General features: G+C 40.2%; 1 protein-coding gene across 2 annotated transcripts in view; it reads right to left on the bottom strand.

Annotated features, from left to right (window-relative positions):
• Positions 1-21,424, bottom strand: part of LOC111863375 (hemicentin-1) — an 821,886-nt gene that overhangs the window by 294,968 nt on the left and 505,494 nt on the right. For both annotated transcript variants that reach the window (XM_023849641.2, XM_033751034.1), the window contains exon 5: positions 17,242-17,445. In XM_023849641.2, coding sequence (XP_023705409.1) covers positions 17,242-17,445 — 204 coding nt within the window. The remainder of the gene's footprint in view (positions 1-17,241; positions 17,446-21,424) is intronic.

Here is a 21,424-nt window from a genome sequence, read left to right as displayed (position 1 = left end):
CGGTATTTCTCAAAAGACGTGAAAGCAAGCGGGAAACCTTCTGACTGCTTGTTTCATGCTTGACTTGCCCTTCGACCGCAGAGATGTGTGTAATATATTTCTCCGAAACGTCAGGTTCTTTCTGAATTACATAGCGTTACAACATAAAAGATGGTACTTCAAATAAAGCAAAATATTTACCCAATTACTTTATTCTTCCTTGGAAGGAAGTACAAATATTTTCGGCAAAATTTAACTTTAATCGTGTCCGTTACAGTGTGGGAGCCTCGACGTCTTACAACCCTATGGACCTCCATGACCGGTTACACGAGTAGCTCACCTTATAGTGTTGGTTTATACTTTTGTCCAGTAAGTGTCCTGAGATAGTAATTAAACCAGAAGTCGATTTTCTACACCTTATGAAGGACGAACCAAAATGAACACGTTTAAAAATACGTATATATCCTACGCTGTTGCCACTTCTTTCCCCATATTATGGGCTACATTGCTGACGTCACACATTCTGCCTACTCATATTCGATATACAGCTGGAATTTATGTAATATGGTAAGAATCCTATCGCTTGTCCACTCCTCCTGTATTTAGTCTTAGCACCTCGCCTCTGTGGTCTAGTGGTCAGATTTCCTGGCTAGAGATTCAGAGGTCCAGGGTTCGATTCCCGACGCTACCAGATTTTCTGAGCAGTAGTGGGTCTGGAACGGGGTCCGCTCAGCATCGTGAGAATAGCTGAAGTGATATTTCAAGGAAATAGCGGCTCCGGTCTAGAAAACCGAAATTAACGGCCGTGGGGATTCTTAGCGCTGAACATGCGACACCCCTATCCGCTTAAGTTGGCATTAACTTCGCCGACAAGCGACGGTAGCTCGATCGGTATAGTTCGCTTGCGGACTAAAACCACGGAGTTCTTTTTACCATTCAATTATCACCGGTACAATATTCATTTAAAAACCTATTAATCGATATACTCTATAATTTCCTCAGATGTACGAACAGACAATCGATTCGACCTATTTGCTTCTATAACTGTAAACCTCAATCTTGTTTCGACTCTACAAGAGGAGCAAGTTTGCGTAGTGTTAATGTTACAGAGGAACTAGTTTAGGTTTGCCAATTAAATTAAAGTTTATCATGGTTTAAGTCAGTCCCTTCTGGCGAATCTCAGGTGCTTTTACATAATCCAATACCTCCTTTCTTACAAATCCTTATCTACTCACTATGTCTCGCCAGTTTAACTCATTCGACGGTGCAAAGCTTGTTCAGTTCGGTCAGCACCGTTGAATAACGGAAGGCTGAATTGAATTTTGGAGAAAACTGGGTATGGTGATTTTGAATGTGCAGTAACAACCATGACAGCGTCGATTTGTGAAGCGCTAGCCGGGAAAGGGTTACAAAGAGACTATTTCATGAACTGAAAGCAGAAACGAGCCAGAAATTTGTCAGTGAACTGTGATAATTTATCGTTACCGAAACGAATATTCGTTTCCATGTCAGTACTCTTTGAGAATTAAAATAAAACACATTTCGTCAGTAGGCACTTAAATTTATTAATGATTATTGCCATTAAATATGAATATGGAGTGATGCAATTGCTTGTATTTCGACTGTAAAGCAGTCAGTCCTAATTATCAGGTGTTAGTCCTATTTGATTAGTATTCAGCTAGCACAGCCCGTCAACATATTTCCGGCACGCTGGTGTTAATTTGGTTACAGAGCTTTGTCTGGTTACTCGCCCATACCTGAGAATTCCAATATATGTTTGATTGAATCACTACAGTTTTATTGTTTCGCTGGAGGCAATGCTACATGTAGCACCTCATTTCGAACACAAAGAAAAACCCACTTCTCCCATTAGTCTAGAGAAGGGGACTTTTATAATTCAACTAAGCGGAAATACCGAATGCTGCTCTGCTGCATTTAATTACGTGACCTGTGTGTGTCGAATCTGACCAGCAATTTAATGAAGTCAATCTCTAACAACAGAGAAAATTCAAACCTATGACCTGCAAGAATGGCGCATGACTTATAATTAAATTTTTTCTCAATTGATCCTCCAGCCAATCAGGGCTCAAGTTTCTTATTCAGTTCAGTAATTCTTTTACACAGATTGCAGGACTCCTTGGACGAGTGATCACGCATGCACACACCAAACATCCATGCCCTGAGTGGGATTCGAATCCGAGCGAGAGAAGACAGTTCATGCCTTAGACTGAGTGGCTACTGTGACCGTCTATAGATAAATTAGGCACTGTTATTTCCATTTATATAGCTACATTTAGGACGTTTCGAGAGTAGGTTCGCAATCATATTGAATGTCATCCATTTCTTGTGTAATATTAAATACAGACGACGTTTTGGTAGCTGGCCTGTAACTGTTGGATACTTCCCATTGTCTACGGTTTATTTAACGTACAAGCTGAGATTAGCTCCTAATCCTGTTGCGTGTAGTTCATTGTCTGAAGCAGATTTACATTTAATGCACACCAATTTCCGGAAGTTTGCTTGCAAATTTCATAGACACTGGACAGCTCTACTTTCTGGCACAAAACGCCGCATTATCCGACGAAACTCAACCGTCGTGTCAGAGGAATATATTGCTTTCATCTTCAGTTAGAATATAGACGAGACCATATGCACCCCGAAACGTCACACACTACAGGAACGAAGCCATCCCTCTTATTGCTAAAGAAATGATCGCCATTTTGATACTATCTTTTCAAAATACGTCACTATTGTCAAAGCCAAAGAACATCATCATTCATTGTATGTAACTCTGTATTTGAATTTGGAATGAATAAAGATATTTAAATTGTACAAAGAAATACTATAATTCTCATTTCAGTAAGCATAATAAAACTTTTAGTGTGTACTAACAATCCTGCTGCGGGTCTGGTCAAGTGGGATTTGTGGTGGACAAAGTGGCGCTGGGGCAGGCTTTCTCCGAATACTTCGGTTTCATCTGCTAATCTTCATTCCACCAACTATTCCACAATCACCCTCACCTATCATCTGGGGCTGGTACAATAGACCAGAAGTTGCCGCAGTACAAGGGACTTAGTCCCACTCCACTGGCAATAAAAAGTAATACAATCCCGTTGAAAGAAAGCTTGAGCAGCTGTATTAATATATTGTGACATGTGAGCCGTTTCTATAACAACAGAGGGATGTCCGTAAACGTTCCCACCGCAAGGAAAACAGGCAGCAATAGAAGATCTGTCGTTACTATGCAACACCCGCTAGAATATCCCCCCTTTAAGAACGTGACAACAATATAAAGGAAATTCGGTCCGTGATAAGCAAACGCACGGAAAAATAAATGTCTGTTTCCAGGCAACGAAGTTGTAAACACGAATCCTTAACAAAGGAAGGCGGTGTTACCTTACGGCTGGCGGTTTACCGCCCCTCAATTCGCCTTGGCGCCATGCTCCTTGAGACCCACGACCAGAGATTTCTTCCAACTGAGGTCTTCCGGTAATAGTCCTTATGTAACATACTCTCTGACGAGAAGATGGGTTTGTCTCTTATGAATGTGCTTTGGCGTTTCGTCAAATATACATTTCGTACGTATAATATGTTATTGAAATTTCTTCCCTTTTGCACTACACACATGTCCTCTGTTCGTATAGGCCTTACACAGCAGATCATGCCTATCTTATCTTATGCTACAAGAACAACTAGTAAGTCTTTTGAAGAGTCATAAGCTTGACAATTGTCAAGATTAAGTCTCTTATAATTTCTATGTCTGGCTTCACCTTGTCCTATACTACGAACATGTTTATTCTCATGATTTTGTATGACTTCTGCTTCTAGCCTGCACAATTTTGTTATATAATCGTATATATATGGAAGGTTGAAATCTGTGTGCAAATCGCGGATCGGTGTGCACAATGGAGAATTAAGGGTCTGCTTTTCTGATCTGGTTATACAGCCTAGGCGCGGACCGCATTGCAAACGCGGCGTCATAATCTTTGCCTAGGAACGGCTGCCTCTTTCAGCCATTATGTCACAATAATTTATAAGCAATTTCACTCTCTGTAAATGAACTTACTTTAATTTTCCCAGTAAAATCCTCCATTTTATCCATACCTTTGAAATTAACCAAATCCATTATTATTGAGTCGTCACACGTTTAAAGTTAAGCGGTAAATGTCATGTCAGCGAGCTTTGTGGAGGCTGTGTTCTGCGTTAAGCACAGCATGTTAAACAGTGGTGAAACGCGTTTCTCTCCGAGTGCGTACTGAACAAGCCCCATGCCTGGCCGCACTCAGCCTCGTAAGTACTGACTATAACTTCACCCTCAACGTTCCTACGGAGAGAGATTCATCGTCGTTGTTTGAAGTGCAGAAGTATCTAGCGACTTCCACTTCATAATAATCTAAAAATGTTGAGATGGATGAATTCATTCGAGGTAAAGTTTCTTTTATTTTATCTCGTGGAAATTGGAAAACTTTTAATAATTATTTTCAGAAGGGGGATGTTGTTTAGCTGGATAGAAGGTTTGAAAGCTTCGTGAATGAAACATCGGATGCAATTACTTTTACAAGAATATCTCACGTAATATAAAGAGTAACTGTATATAAATACATGAGTGAGAACGTAGTCCAACAGGAAACCAATAGCCAGAACCTCTTGTAAGTTTTGCTTGTTTTTTTTAAACAGGTACTTAATGCTTTATCCTTATCTCCCCCCGCCCCAGAGAATCCAACCATCTTGATCTGCTAATCTTGACGCTGCAACATCAGGATATCTAATGATTCATCATCATCATCTTCATCAATATGAACATTACGGATTAAATTCTCGGTCTGTGCCTGTTACAGTGATTACAATTGATCTCTCCGTTCTTCTGTAGGGAATAACTGGCATCATATGGCACTTAATTGAAAAAATATATTGTAACGTGTCTGGAATCCAGAAGTCACTTCTATGGAAACGCTAGAATAGACCTTTACAGAGGAGACAACAATTGCTCCATGGTAATTCTAACAGGAGTCTCCATGGTTATAACGGAGGGTTCGTTGCCTAACAGCGGGCAAGGTTATAGATAGCCCAGCTTCAGCGAAAAACAGTGAGTCTCGGAATAGCCTTCGAAGAAGAAAGTCGCGGAATAGTCTTCGAAGAAGAAAGCTTCGGATCGCCCGTCAAAGGAGCCAGTCCTGGAATATCCGCTGCAGAAGATAGTCTGCGATAAACCGCCAGTGAAGCCAGTCCAGTGTTCGCCGAGTTATTGTAAGCAGTGACTGTAACACTGCAGGCGAAAATGATTGTAAAGTGTGTAAGTGAGCGAAAGGAATAAATTCGCTATATTGAGACTACGGCGTGAACTTATTTGTAGCGTGACACATAAAACACGCTACAATATTTATATGCATACACAAATGTGTATGTTATTGAGCATCGTTTGTTTCATAAACAGGGGTTTATATATGTCTCTTATAATAATCAGGACAGCTCAGTCAGCATAGTCACTAAGCTGAGAAGTGCAAGATAGAGCAATGGAAGTTGAATTCAAGGCAGAGAGAGATACGACGTCCGGACCTGCTATGAGATCCACGCAGAGTTCTGTCTCAAGATTTATAGAGAAACACATATGAATCATATTTATCTCTTCATTAATAATGTAACGTGCACTTCCTAGGCAACGATCCAAGTTCGCGCTACAGCGTTACAATCGGAGTACATCCATTCCTAGACAATAGAAGCAACGCAATATCGCAACTCTAACAGAGAGTTTCCAAGGTTACAACGAATTGTTAGAAGCATTGCGTGACAACGGGAAAACTGAACAGCGGGAAACTGTGTCTGATATCCGGTCCGCATAAGGCCTATATAAGGTCTGTCTTTTGTATATGCTTCTCGGGTCCGAGTCCCTTGGGACTCGGACCCGAGAAAGACTGCCCTAGAAAGGGCCAATAGCATATATAAAAGACAGACCCGTCCTCTCGTCAGAGAGGGTGCCCCACAAAAACAAGACCGTAATTGTGAAACAGTAATAAATATCTGGTCATGAGCCCCTTATAGGGTTCGACACCAAGACATACTGACTGACTGACCGTCAGTCGCAATGTGACTTGGACTTGGAGATATTCCAGCAAGACAGACAAACAGTAATAAAGATCTAGTCGCAAGCCCCAGACGGGTGCTATATGTCAAGACAGATTGGCCGATTGACCGTTTGAAGATAACCGCCGGAGTCAGTCGAAGTCTAGCGTTCGCCGAATTAGTTGGATCGAGTAAGTGAAATCGCAGAAGCAGTAAAAGCGATACTAATCGTACTTGAGTGTGTAAAAGTATGCGTTCAATAAACTTATTCGCCAAATCCGAGACCCACGTGAAGTTATTTGTCGCGCTGCAGAGGCAACACGGGACAATATCTTCTTAATGGCTAGCAAGTAATGGAATGCAAGTTAATTTCGCCGTCACAGAGTTCGACTGACCAGTAGATAAGGCCACCGACGAGTCATGTTACAATATCTGGAACCACACTTAATCTACCGGGTAGTACAGGCAGAACGAATTGCAAAAAATGACGCATAACACGCCATCTTGAATAGTGGTGTGAATTGAGAAGTAATGAAAACTGTCAACATAACAAGAGTTCCCATCAAAATTTCAATACTGTCACGTGTAGGATGGTACACGTGCCGAAATTAATGGGTTCTAGTTCGGATTAATGGATTTATTAGCGGTTCGGTTATAGTCTCTCTCTTAATTACAATTATTGCAGCGTTATCGCTGTTTCTACACTTTATAATTCACTACTACACACACACACACACACAATAGTATTTCCTGGCAACGCAATTAAACACAGGAACTAACGCTTCAGATCACTCCAGGTGTCACTGTACTACAACACGTATAAAGTCTTCAATGTCTATTAACACTTCACAGCTGAATCCTCACAATTCCTTTCCATGATAGCTTCGTGTCCTTGACTCACGGGTTCATGGCTATGACTAGCTACAAGTCGTAACTGCCCTGAACTGAACTTGTATCTGAATTCACTTCTCTTATAAGTACTCTGCACAGACACCAAGGAAAACACCTAATATTGTAGACTTGTTTACTGTTCTGTTGCTTGCAAACGAACAGCATAACACCGTTGTTCTATTGTTGTTTGGCGCGGAAGACTTCCTCTACTGTTGCGTAACCTAGCAACGGGCTCTTTACCAAGGATTTGTCTTCACAGGAGCTATTTTAGCAACTCGTTGCCTAGCAATAGCATAAAAAATGAGCGTCAGAACACGGCATTAGATTATGCAGCACTGATATTGTGAGGCATAAACTTCGTAAATGTGGCAGTGAACCTTGAGAGAAACAAATTCCCTTCCTTCTTCGAGACTGTTAATAATGAAATTATATTAACTACGTGCAACAGTTTTGCTGGAACTTGTCCGTTTTCTGAGACACGCTTCATTGTTCTGGGAATTTGTTCAAATAAGCCGTGTTCCTATGACAGCGATTACGCACAATGTAATTGTGGTGCAATGACTCCACCGTTGTCATAAATGTTTACAAAATTCGTTTGGTTGTATTACTATACTGCTTCTATTTTTATTAGGTTATTATTTGAAGTACATGTTCTTTTATCATGACCTTTCATATGTTTCGTATTACTGTCTTTCTCTTAATTCAGTGCTTGCCTGTAACTGATACTTAGCTGTTGTGAAGCACGTCATTAAATGGATTGAAATGAATCGCAGTAATCGCAGTACTAACACCACTAGTAGTAGTATTAGTAGTAGTAGTAGTAGTAGTAGTAGTAGTAGGAGTAGGAGTAGTGGTAGCAGCAGTAGTAGTAGGAGTAGGAGTAGTATTAGTGGTAGTAGTAGTAGTAGTAGTAGTAGTAGGAGTAGGAGTAGTAGTAGCAGTAGCAGTAGTAGTAGTAGGAGTAGTATTAGTGGTAGTAGTAGTAGTAGTAGGAGTAGTAGTAGTAGGAGTAGGAGTAGTAGTAGTAGTAGAAGCAGCAGCAAAGTAACACAGCTCAGATTCTATATAATATTGGTTGTGTTTTAAGCTTTCGAAACGAGTTTATAGTGTTCATTTTGTCTATGAATTATGCCAAATTAAAAAATGTTTTATTATTTATATTAAATGACAAAGAAATACTTGCTTACTTACTCATGGAGCTGAGCCCTTCTTGAGGAGCCGCCAATTCTGCAGCTACTCAAGAATTTCTCAGTATATTATAGAACTCGAAGGTTCATAATCGTGTTCACAAGAGCCCTCCACTGGTCCCTACCCTCAGCCAGATCTATCCAATCCATACCATCCCGTCCTAGTTCTCTAAGATCCATTCTAATATTGTCCACCCAGCTACCCCTCGGTCTTCCCTGTGGTCTCTTTCCTTCTGGCTTTCCCACCAATATCCTATACGCATTCCTCATCTCCCCCATTCGTGCTGCATGACCTGCCCACCTCATCCTCCTTGACTTGCTCATTCTAATTATACTTGGAGAAGAGTACAAGATATGAAGCTCATCATTATGCAGTTTTCTCCAACCTCCTGTGACTTCATCTCTCTTTGGTCCAAATATTCTCAACACCCTCAGTGTATGTTCCTCTCTTAATGTCAGATACCAAGTTTCACACCCATACAGAACCACAGGCTAAATTATAGTTTTGTATATTCTAATTTTTATGTTTTTGGACAACAGACGGGAAGACAAAGGGTTCTGGACTGAATGGTAGCAAGCATTACCCGAGTTCAATCACCTTTTAATTTCCTCCTGAATCAGGTTTCGATCTGTTATCGTTGTTCCCAAATATCTGAACTGTGCCCCATTTTCAAAACATCTGTTTCCTATCTTTATGAAATGACGAGGAAATAATTATCTGGGTTTATCTGATAAATTGAATTTTTAAAAGTACCAATGCATTCTATAAAAGGGAGATACGAAACACATTTTTTTCATATTTTATAAATGAATGCATTGGTACGATTCCCAGTTCAATTTATCAGATAAACCCAGTGAGTTCGGTCCACAACTGGATTTAATTTAGAAAATGTTTGTGGAGTTTTCTTGACCTTTGCTCCCCAAAGCAATACAGAGTAAGTGAAAATCCGGCCAACATGACTGGCACAGCACACAGGGAAATAATTTGCAACAAAATGATAAGTCTGTACAAAACAATAAAATTTTGTATAATATATTTCCCAACTTCTCAGGGAAGTGAGTATCAGGAACCTTCCTGGAGGATAAAGGGCGGCCGACGCATAAGACTGACATCCTTACTGCCATTTGTGAGCTGACTCTCTAGAGAAAATGTAGGAACCTCGAAGTCTCACAACCTTATGGGCCTTCACGGCCTGTTACCTTCTTCTATTTCCTTTTATGATATGTTAACATTAACACGATAAATTCATTTATAGTTGCGCACTACGTCTATATACAGAAGCTGAATAACCTTATATCATCATCATATGTAATACTTTCTGTTGCTAACCAATTTCAAATTATTATCTATCTACGGAACAATTCCACTCCGATTCAATGTTCTGTCCAATGAGATGGCGATGTAGTAGCTATGTCTAATTGTCTAGTAAGACTATGGAAAGATTTTTGAGAAGTCAGCTGTAGCCTGTTTGGAGTTACTGTTCAAATATTCGGCCTCCGAGTCTGAGAAAAACCGTACCCGCCTGCTGTCGGGGCAGAAATTAATCTGAACGGGAATCGAAAGGTTCATCTCCCCAGTATAAGTCCAGCCTAGAGTGTCACCGAAAGTCTGCTAGCTACCGAAAAGCAGTTATAAACTGTGCCATTGTTCCCACGACTCTCAATGAAGGCGTCTAACTTGAATGGAGAAGATCTGGGCTCTCGTGCCTATTTATCAGTAACACGAAAAGAATTTCTGAGCCAGCCGAGAGATTTTTAACGAACTAAATGCGAGCAATACATCAGTGTCATTTCTGGGTTTCTGAACCTTGTGGTGCCAGTCCGACCACAGACTTCAGATTAATACAGACTGCAGAAACCCTCTTAACCCTCTAATCATCCATCACACTTATAAATTTTCTGCTATATCCCAGCCCTCGAAACTGTATAAATATTGACTTTACCTAACTTCATATTTACAGGAGAATTACATCTTCGCCTCTTGTAGGATTAACATAATACAGATCTGTAGTAATGGCATATTTAACGACGCTCTTAGTAGTGGGTAGGATGATAATAAATTTGAATCAATTATGGAAAGAAACCATCTTGCCTTAAGTGAATTATCCCAACATTCTCCTGGAAATAGTGATAAAAACGACAGAAAAATTCAATCGTGACAATTGGTGTTCCAGAGGAGATTCAAACTCAGAACCTCCTACATACAAGTACAGTGCATTACCGCTGAACCAGTGTCATCAGAGCGTCAATTCAGTTTGTGGACGGCCTTGAATATGAATGAAATATCGCCTCTAACAAGAGTGACGATGGGTGGTTTCTGCGTTGCTTTAATTGGTACTCTTTTCCCCCTTTGGCACTACAGCCCCAATGGGCCTAGGCCTACCTCCATGAACTCCGTTCACTAATTAGTACTTTGGTTACTTAAATAAGCTTTACCAGCTGTTATACACTGAATATCATCAAATGTGATATAATAAAACGACTGTTAATAACTGAGGGACTTAAGATGGTAACACGACAAGGTCCAAGGGAATAAGGAAAATGAATGAAAGCCACTCTGACTGAAATTAAGAATGGGTACCTTCATAATGACATAGACTCTACTGTTATCAATTGCAAGCGAAAGTGACAACTCTACAAGTACCACTTACATATATTCAGCTCCGTCCACTTGTACTAAGTGGTATCAGATATCACAGCTCTCACTGAAACCCCCAGAATTGGCAGAGAGCTTACGTTCTCTGAAGCGGCGTCAGGCAACTCGCAACTCAACCGATACCAGTCGGGCGCACTGACAGAGCTTAAACTCGTACCAGTACATGTTGCACAGGTATGAACTCGCGACAAGGAGCCTTGTGGGCTCACCAAGACTCCCGACTACAGAGAAGTTAAGAGGTGGCTTGCTTAATACTGAGGGCTTGCCATAGCTCAGGCGGTTATTCGCCGGCTTCCCACCCTGGCGTCCCGCGTTGGAGCCCAGGTCAGGTCATGTAGGATTTGTGGTGGGCAAAATGGCCCTGGGGTAGGTTTTCTAAGAGTGCTTCGTTTTCCCCTACCAGTTCTCATTCCACCGACTGCTCCACACTAATCATCTGTTACCCTCTGGTAGAATAGGCCAATATATTGGCCAACGTACCAAGTGGACTCAGTCTCACCCCACACCAAGAAATTAAAAAGAAGGGGGGGCTGCACAGCCAGTGAAAAAGAAATGTACACAACCTGGCTCACCACAAGAGAAATACGGGATTCGACCATATTCAGATTTCTGGTGTTTGAAGTCTGCCCACAATGATATGAAAAGTTTGTTATCATCGATTAATGAATGACAAAATGAAGTAGAGGAGTTAATTTAAACTTTGCACTTCCTTATAGAAAATATAATTAATGTTGCCAGTTTATGTTCCCAACAAGTCTACCTGAAAGCGCTGCTTGCTCACTTGCAGATAAGAATATGTTCTAAATGTAAAAGGGCATATCACGTTTACATTATACTTGTACTGGAAATTGAAATTTATGAACCGACTAACTTTAATATCAATTTTATGAAGAAATGTTGATGGAACTATAGCAGCACATTGAAAATCTCATATCAGGGGCGTTTATCTTCTGTGTTATGAATATTCAGGGCTTACTACTGCTGCATCACACTCAAACCAAGGCACATTGTTTGATAGCATCCGTATGCTTGCTACGTCCAGCGATATCTCTCACACTACAGTTTGGGAAAATTGTGATAAATGTTGCAAAGTTTGCAGAAAATGATCAGTAATTGAAATCATTTGATGGAAATGAAAATTTGATAAACAACTGAACCCAGGACGTGATTATTAGAGTCAGTTAGCGCGAAATAATTTCATTAAATATTAAGCTTCTTCTGGTTTCAAGAATTAGGTCATCAGGAACAGACCGACAGAGAATTCCATAAAAATTAATCCTTAGTACATTTTATAGGATTACCTGTACCTATAGGCGACCGGTCCATCGCAGTCCTTATATTCATTTTAGATATTAAAGAAGACAAGAATATATATATATATACACCCACTGGCCAACGTAGGAATACTACTAGACGAACACAGTTCAATGTAAAAAGTCAAATACCTGATGATGGCTCAGTGAGCCGTAACATGCATGAAACGAAAAATATACTACGCCTTCTGGTAACGGAATTAAAAAAACGAAATTTCACACACACACATTATGACGGTAAGATATCTTTCTAACTATATATGCCCTGAGTGGGAGTCGAACCAACGATCCCGGTTTCCAAGCGATCGAAGACAGTACATGCCTTAGACCGCTCGGCTACCGTGACCGGCATTTATAATAAATAGTACATATAAAATTAAAATTAATATCAATTTTATTTTTAATTCCATTAGCGTAGACACACAGGGATGGAAAACTGAAAGAATAAAAAAGGAAAACAGTAAATCTGAAAATTCATCATTCATCCCTGATAATCCACTCACTCTGGGTTTATGAATGACGCGGAGTGCAGAATCATCCGCACTCTTCGTTTATTTATTTTTATTTTTTATTTAGAGTAGGACATTTTTCTAGAAGTATACACACATTATAGTACAGTTACTACAAAGGTAGAAGAGTTAATACTGTTTAGGAGGAAAATCACTATATATTGTTCCATATGGAACACACAAATACACTCTGTGGACAAATTGCAGAGTTCCAGTACTCTAAAGAAGTTGGTGCATATAGAGGCCATTGTGCTTTAAAGAGCTAAATTGATTATTTGGATAATTAAGTAAATTATGGAGCCAACAGCGGCAACGTTATTAACATTACCATAACACGAAGTGTTAAACAACAAGTTAATTAAACACAACTTCGTGTTCAGACCATATCTGGACACAACAATAATTATCAGAATACCGCAAAGTAAACCCTCTGTCCGCAGTATTCGTAACCGCAGCCATTCTGTCGTAGCAACTACAGCACGTTCCAGCACGAATAATCCAAATTTAATCAAAATATTTTATCATATCATTTAACATACAGAACAAAATAAGTGAGTAATTTTTGATATACAATCTGAGCTATTGAGAATCTTTAAATAAAACACAAACAAATACATTTATGTTTGTCTGGTGTCACGGAGCTCTAAGTTTCACTGTTTCTTCCAAACATTCTTCTGGCACCACAGATTCATACCCGACGTCATATACGACACTCCAGAATATTTGTCTTCTTAATATATTTTTTTTTTAAATTCATTTTCTAGAGAGAACTTCGCGGCTAGTTCGGTGAAAATAAAACAATTTACTTGTCTCTGAAGGACACATTTTAATTGTTAAATTAAATTGAACACAACGATTGGTTAAAGTCTGTCCTAACAGCTGCTTCGAGATTGCGAAATAATTAATAATTCTGGAATGGATATGAACATTATGACAAACCCGAATTAATGTTTTTGAAATAAAACATAAGCTACACCAAAGATGCTATAAATCGCTGTGTATGTGGATATTCATATTTTCCAAAACGTTCGGCCAAAATGAAATCAAATACTAATAATTATTCTGTTTTTTTTTTTGTGATGTAACTCGTTAGAATTAAAAATTCCCTACGCGATAGATAAAAGAATGAAAGTGCTAAATTTAAAAGTTTTCTCTATGATTATTTGACAAATTCGTGCCAAAATATTTTTTTTTCCTGTTTAATCATCACAATTTATCACACTTATTAAATTATAATTTTTTATAAAATAATCTTTTTAAAAAATAAGTATTGGTATATTTGCTTTGTTTGTATGTTACAAGTGTGGCACTACTGTTTTTGGATCGAATATAAGTAATTGATTTCAGTGGTATATTTCAGAAACAGGCGATTTCACTTCATGACTGTGCCGTGCAGAATTTTTACTATATATGAATTTCACTTTATTATAAAAAAATCTGGGCATAGCCAATCGCTTGCTTTCCCTTCGCTGTAAACTGAATACTGGAAAAGATAAGTGGGATAAACGTTTTATATATTTTACCTTAGCAACAATCTGAAAGGCTGCATTGTTCGTGTATCTTACGCCGTTAAGATTTCTTCATGTTGCAGAATACACACTGCAAGTTTCACGAATATTGGTACAGGTGTTCAAACAGTATTAAGGTTTGCCTCAGTAATTTGAGAGATTGTAATGTTGGTATTACTAATGGGCGAAATTTATGAAGTGTGCCGCTGAGAAGTGCTCAGGTGGCATGAAATACATACCAAGTTTCATGATGATCTGTCTGGGAATTACAATAACACGTGTATTAAGGTTACGACTGCAACAATTTTAGAGCCTGCGATGGTGGTATTACTGATAAGAGGAATTATGAAGTATGCTGTCGAGATAGACTCAAATACCTTGATACTTATATGAAGTTCGTAAAGATTTGTTCAGGCATTCAACAGTTACTGGGGGGGGGGTATTCACCTACAGACAGAGAGGGACAGACACAGAGAATAAGATGGTTTCACAAGCCTGCTTTATCTTCTCGAAATAAAGAAAGTAGGCTAAAAGGAAACTGCTCTGGACTATGGTAGCAGAGACGCAAGGGAGAAACAGCAGGATCGTTTCAATGTGAAATTTATTTTGTTAGCACAGCTACGCGGATAACTGATATACATATAACGCAGAATTTAACAGAATGGAAAGGAAAAAATGTAAGTTACATTCCAGCTCACACTTAATTTTTTCTTTTTCATGTTGTCGTAAACTTTCAATATTTAATACTGTCAGCTGATGAAACACAAAGAATTTTACGTTATTTCTTGTTGACAGACTTTCATGCGAAAATGTTCTTAGAAATAATCTCGTAAAAATTCCAAAAGGCGGGAAAAAGTACATTTTTCTCGGAAAGGTAAGCAGCTTATTTCCAGCACCAAACGTCGAACATTTTTCTAAAACTGTCATATGCTCCGGAACATACAGAGCAGTCTGCAGCCACTTCATTATACTGGCATCATCAGGTGATTCACGCGCCTTACATTAACACATGGCAAGTTCTTACATGTGGGATCTTACTATGTGTATTCCTCTGATGGTTTAAATCTTTCCACTTCCGCGCCATGACATTTATTCGATTCAAACACATATTCGCATAACTGTAAACACATGCAAAGTTAAGGGATTTACTATACTTAAAACTTCTGCAGTTTATGACATGTAAGTATTGAGAAATAAAAATACGAATGTCTCAAAAACATTATAATATTAAACGCCTAAGTATTTAGTCCGTCAATAATACAAGAGTCATTAAAATATTCACCATTTAACACTAACACGACATGTTTCGGCCACAGACGGCCATCCTCAGGTGTTTCAGTGCGTCTGAACTGTTACACTATTTTGATGCGCGTAAAAATTGCGTGTTGCAGTCTATTAAATTAAAATATTTCGTAAAATCATATCCACCTCGTAAGGGGCGTTGTCCACTTGTTGAAAGCTGTGTGATGCGTGTGTTCCAGACCGTCAGTTTCGGCATTTTTGCATTACTGACGGACTTAATACATAGGCGTTTAAAAAAGATGTGCAACAGGATGCTGAAATACAGAAGTAGTATTATAATATATTTAACAGCAACTGAACATACAATTGCTTATAATCCTTTCTGAACAGTTTCCTTGTTCACTGGCCGGCGCATGGGAGGAGGAAATATAACATCTGGGGAGGTGAGGAAAATCTGTGAGCTTCGCTGTCAGTAGCAGAAGGATCGGCAGAGGCAGCGTGGCATATATCTGGTGGAAATGTTTATTTTTGGATATAATTAAATTAACTGGTGTAGGTCACCAGGGGCGTGCCCTAGTGAACACGGCATAGAAAGATCATGTTCAATAAAATTCGGAGAATATTTGTTAGCTGAGTGACTGTTAGCTTCTAGGGACTGATGCTTAGCTATATCGGATTTGCTTCTAGGGACTGACGCTTAGCTATATGGCATTTGCCTCTAGGGACTGACGCTTAGCTATATGGGATTTGCCTCTAGGGACTGACGCTTAGCTATATGGGATTTGACTCTAGGGCCTGATGCTTAGTTATATGGGATTTGCTTCTATGGACTGATGCTTAGCAGTATGGGATTTTATAATGTTATATTTTAGCGTCCTGTTACACTGATTCATGTTTATGGTTTATGCTGACCGTCTTACAGTGTATACACTTTTTCACCTTATTCTTCACTTCCACATTACATGTTTCAGCATTAATGTGCCATCTTCAGGTGTCTTTATGCACGTCAAACTATTGTACTGCATGCCATAATGTCTTCATTCTAAAATGACTAAAATCTCTATTTGTCATATAGGACGATGAATTCTAAATAATGAAACTTTTCAGGATTCTTGCTACGTCGCACTCAAACACGCGAATTACGCCAATTCTCTTTTATGTGTGCATTCTTCCTACGTATATTTGTGTATCGGGTTCTGTGTTGTGCTTTGCTCCTGTTACTGCATGCGTTTTACTGAAGATGGCACATTAGTGCTGAAACATGTAGTGTGGAAGTGAAGAATAAGGTGAAAAAGTGTATACACTGCAAGACGGTCAGCATAAACCATAATATGGGATTTTCTGCTAGGGACTGACGCTTAGCTATATGTGATTTTCTTCTAGTGACTGATGCTTAGCTATATGGGATTTGCTTCTAGGGCTTGATGCTTAGTTATATGGGATTTGCTTCTAGGGGCTGACGCTTAGCTATATGGGATTTGCTTCTATGGACTGATGCTTAGCAATATGGGATTTGCCTCTAGGGACTGACGCTTAGCTATATGAGATTTGCCTCTAGGGAATGATGCTTAGCTATATGGGATTTGCTTCTAGGTACTGACGCTTAGCTGTATGGGATCTAAGGTTCTCACAGCCGCAGTTACGAAGACTTGTATCTTCTGGGATACCAGAGCCATCTTGTCCACCACAAATCCCACTTGACCAGACCCGGGATCGAACCCGGGCCGCCGCGATGGGAAGCCAGCGACTAACCACTTGAGCTATGGCGTGGCCGAGCATCGACCTTACTCGTAGTATCGTGTGCAGCCAGTTTCGTCTGTGGCAGGAGGAAGGTTACGGTTGGGATCACGCCTCTGTATGCACGAGTGCGTGTGAGACACGAATGTCAGTACTCACGGTACATGTCGAGGGTGATGTTAGCGCTGAGAGGGCTGACCATGTCATTGTTAGACGCCTTGCACGTGAGCACAGTGTTGAGGTGACGCCGCTCCAGGTTCTCCAGACGCAGAACGTTTTTAACGCGGCGTTCTGAGAGTGCTTCGTCGGAGTTGTCGATCTCAATGCCGTCTCTCCACCACGTGACTCGCGGTGTGGGGCGACCTGCAAAATATCAGGCACTTTATATTTAAACCCATGATATTTCTTTGGATAAATTCATTACGCCTGAATTAAGTTTAGAGAAGACAAGTAAAACCATAGAAATGTCTTTACTTTGGGTGAGTTTGCTCCAGTTTTTAAGAACTTTGTAAGCTGGTATCCATATTTTTATAGTATTCACTGAAATACGCAATTTTTCCCTATTTTATGCCCTTTCTAAAGGAATCACCCATTCTTGATTTGGCTTGAGTTCGTATCGTGTATTACTGTTAAACTTTGGAGCAATGTTTCCCGTGGGTTTAGGATACATTGCACCACATAAAAAGCAAAGAAAAATTAATCTTGGTGCGATATATCCGCTTATACACCACTTATTTAAAATATTTGCTAAAATTACTTAAAATTTTAAGGAACTTTATCACAAGAAACAAAATAAATATGCAAAGTACGCTATATTGAAAGGTAGTATGGTATTACCCTAGAAAACATCAGAATTAAAGGGAATTTGTATATATTAATAGCATTATAACAAGAACATTATAAACAACGCTATACAAACCGTAAACATTATAACCCATCAAACGACAGTCTGAAATGAAAAATGCTGGTAGTCCCAGGATGGAAAAATCCTCACTATGAAACGAGGTTTTGTGGATCAGTGACTCCTAGCATATCACTCCATTTATATTGAAGAATATCCGGCTTCTCTCTTAAGTTCCACGACTGAAGACGTACCACTATTATGGAAATTTAAATATTTTCTGTTTTAAAGTTTATAAGTTTCCCGGTGTAAACATTTCCCTCATGGAGGAACACCACAAACTGACTACAAGCTTTAATCACCGGATCACATGGGCTTTTGTAGTGGTGTGTTTTGTTGCAAAGTTTCCTCTTTTTTGAGGAAACCCTACACAAACTGAATAAAGTTAAATTGGAAACCGGGATCGTAGGTTCGAATCCCACTCAGGGCATGGATGTTTAATTTGTGTGTGAGCGTTTTTTGTATCTGTGCACAGGTAGAGGCCTTGCGACGAACTGATCACCCGCCCAAGGAGTCCTACCAAATGCGTAAGATCTAGAAAAACCGAAGTGAACGGAGAAGTACATGGAGGTAGGCCTAGGCCCACTGGGGCTGTAGTGCCAAGGAATATATATATCACCGGGGGGAGTGCACGTGTAGTTGGTTGAGGGCCTATGCTACAAGCCTGAAGGTCAAGGTCAGGTTCAAGTCCTGATGAGGTCATTGGATTTTTCAGTTGACTTAATACTTCCAACCACACTATGGCCCTGGGGTCGACTCAGCCTCTAACAGAAACGAGTACCAGGAATTAACTAAATAATTTTCCTGGGGAGTAAGGCGCGGCCGGGGCGTAAGGCTGAAAACCTTACCGCCACCTTTGAGCCGATTGTCTGGATAATGTGGGACCCTCAGCGTCTCACAAACCTATGGGCCTTCACGGCCTGGTACAGGGATAGCTTTACTTTTACTTTAAACGAGGGTTGGAACTTCAATAGTGGCAACACTGCTGTAGAGACGCCATGCAACGGAACCAAATAATGCCGCTTATGCCACACGTTAGTTACATACCTACCTTACCTCAGGGCAAATAAACTCTCCCTTCCCACATCATGCGCATGCGCAGTGACGAAAAGAACAGAGTCCTCTGTTAGCTGGCGGTCTAATGTAGTGTTGTCGCCATGTTTTCGAAACAGGAACAACGGAGTTGGATAAAGATTGAATGTGCCAGAGGCCGTACAGCACGACAGTGTCATCAAGGTCTTCAAGAGGCTTGCAGGGAATCTGCATTGCTTTACAGAACAGTGGCAAGGTGGGTAAAACCCTTCAATGAGGGACGCCAAAATGTGGCAGACATGCGTCGGCCAGGTCATCCTAGTGTCAGTGGAGAAGAAGTGTATGCTCTTTCCGCGTTACTGGAGAGTATACGATTCGTGAGCTGGCCCAAGAGACAGGATTAGCGCATACGACTGTGCTTCATATTCTAAAGGAACGCCTGGGCATGAGAAAAATTGCATCACGATGGGTTCCGCATGATTTGACGGAAATGCAGAAATGGCTACGATACGACGCTGCTCGTAACCACCTGGAGCGCTATGAGCGCGAAGGAGAGGCTTTCTAACGCCGTATCATTACGCTGGATAAGACATGGGCGAAATCGTTCTCGTACGAGCCACAAATGAAACGCCAATCGAACGAATGGCGTCATTACGGGTCACCATTAAAATCAGAAGTTCGTCAGAACCCCAGCAATGTGAAAGTTATGGTGATTCTCGTGTACGACTGTGATGGCGTTATCATAACGCATACCGTTCCCAGACAGCAGACCGTCAATGCGCAGTATTACTGTTCATTTTTTGAACACAACCTGCGGCACAGCTTTGAGAAAGAAGCGGCGACACTTTCTGCAGAACTCACCCATCATTTTGCAGGACAAAGCTCGGCCGCATGCAGCGCAAGCTGTGGCTGATTTGCTCGCTGGATGGGGTTGGGAAGTGCTGTACCATCCACCATACTCCCCGGACTTAAGCCCTTGTGACTTCGACTTGATTCCTAAGATGAAGGAACCACTTCGTGGCATTCGCTTCAGAACTGCTCCAGAGATTCTTCAGGTTGTAGACGCTCTATTCGAGCTATCAACACAATAGGCGCTGCTAAAGGTATCCTACGACTTCCACATCGCTGGCAACGGGTTGTACACAATGCTGGTGACTACAGTGAAGGAGAGTAAAACTTCGAAACATGCATCTGTTTTGTATCAGTTATAAATAAATAGTTGCCACTATTAAAGTTCCAACCCTCGTATATACCAACGGTAGAGAAGAGCGGTCCGTTCCATTTAATTCTCATGAATGCCGCACAAAATGCTTATAATAAACGCGTCATTGTGGGTCTCTCTCTCTCTCTCTGACAGTAGTTGTGCGTTTCGTCTTCGATATACGGCTAAACGAATTTCGACTAAAGATGATGTTGGAGGGACCTGCACAAAAAGCGATACCGGAGTAGAAGTTGAAATATTTCTTGTCCGCGTCAATCCCATACAGACATGAGGATGTTGAATGAATTCATCTGGCCGAGGAATGGGACTAGTGGAGAACTCTTGTGCATGCGGCTCGTATTTCTTTTCGCAAAATCCATAATCCTCCTTATGGTCCTATTCACGGAGAACATGAGGCTGAGAAGTTCGAATTCACTGAAGAATGAAAGACTAAGAAAGAAATCAATATCTGCAGTGGTAGTGGCTCTCCAAAGTAATATACGCTGAGCTTTTGGAAAAAAAAACGCCATTAGATGAAATAAATAAGCTCTTCTTAAGGTTTAACGGATTATGTCCTGCGGTCTGATCTAAATTAGAACCAACTTCTGAAGATATTAATGATACAGATAATTAACAGAGTCCTTAAACGGGTAATCATTCCATCCCAAGTCCTTCACCTACACAAACATATACAAGAACAGAAAACCAGCAGACATAGCATGTACTCCCTTTACAGGATTCGAACTTGCGTTTCCTACACACGGACGATCGACCGAGAGGCCACATGTAAATTGCCGGTAATGTAAATTAAATTCATTGTACTTTACTCTCATATGATATTAATGTTTTACCTTGCGTGATGGTATATAGGATCTTGAGTTTATAATTTCTGAAACACCAATAAATTGTCGTCACAACACCCTTATATTTTATTTCGAGTTTAGGGTTCAGATTACGAACAGAGATCCGAACATTTACATTGGTTTTGTGCGCCGCACTGCATAATCTCAATACAAAGGAAATGTTTAATCAAGGGGCTCAGTAGGAACAAAATTGTGAAATTGCCCGAAGCTGTTTTAAGAACTTCATGCTTAAATTTTATTTGCTCAAATGATTGTGCTTTAATTAAACTGATACCCGAAACTTAATGCTGCTGCACGTGTTTGTACGAGACTGAAATGACTACGGAAATTTGTTGTCACTTTTGA

Source organism: Cryptotermes secundus, unplaced genomic scaffold (assembly GCF_002891405.2).
Source record: "Cryptotermes secundus unplaced genomic scaffold, Csec_1.0 scaffold568, whole genome shotgun sequence".
NCBI lineage: Eukaryota > Metazoa > Arthropoda > Insecta > Blattodea > Kalotermitidae > Cryptotermes > Cryptotermes secundus.
Note: the sequence above shows the minus strand (reverse complement) of the source record. Positions and strands in the feature narration are given on the sequence as shown.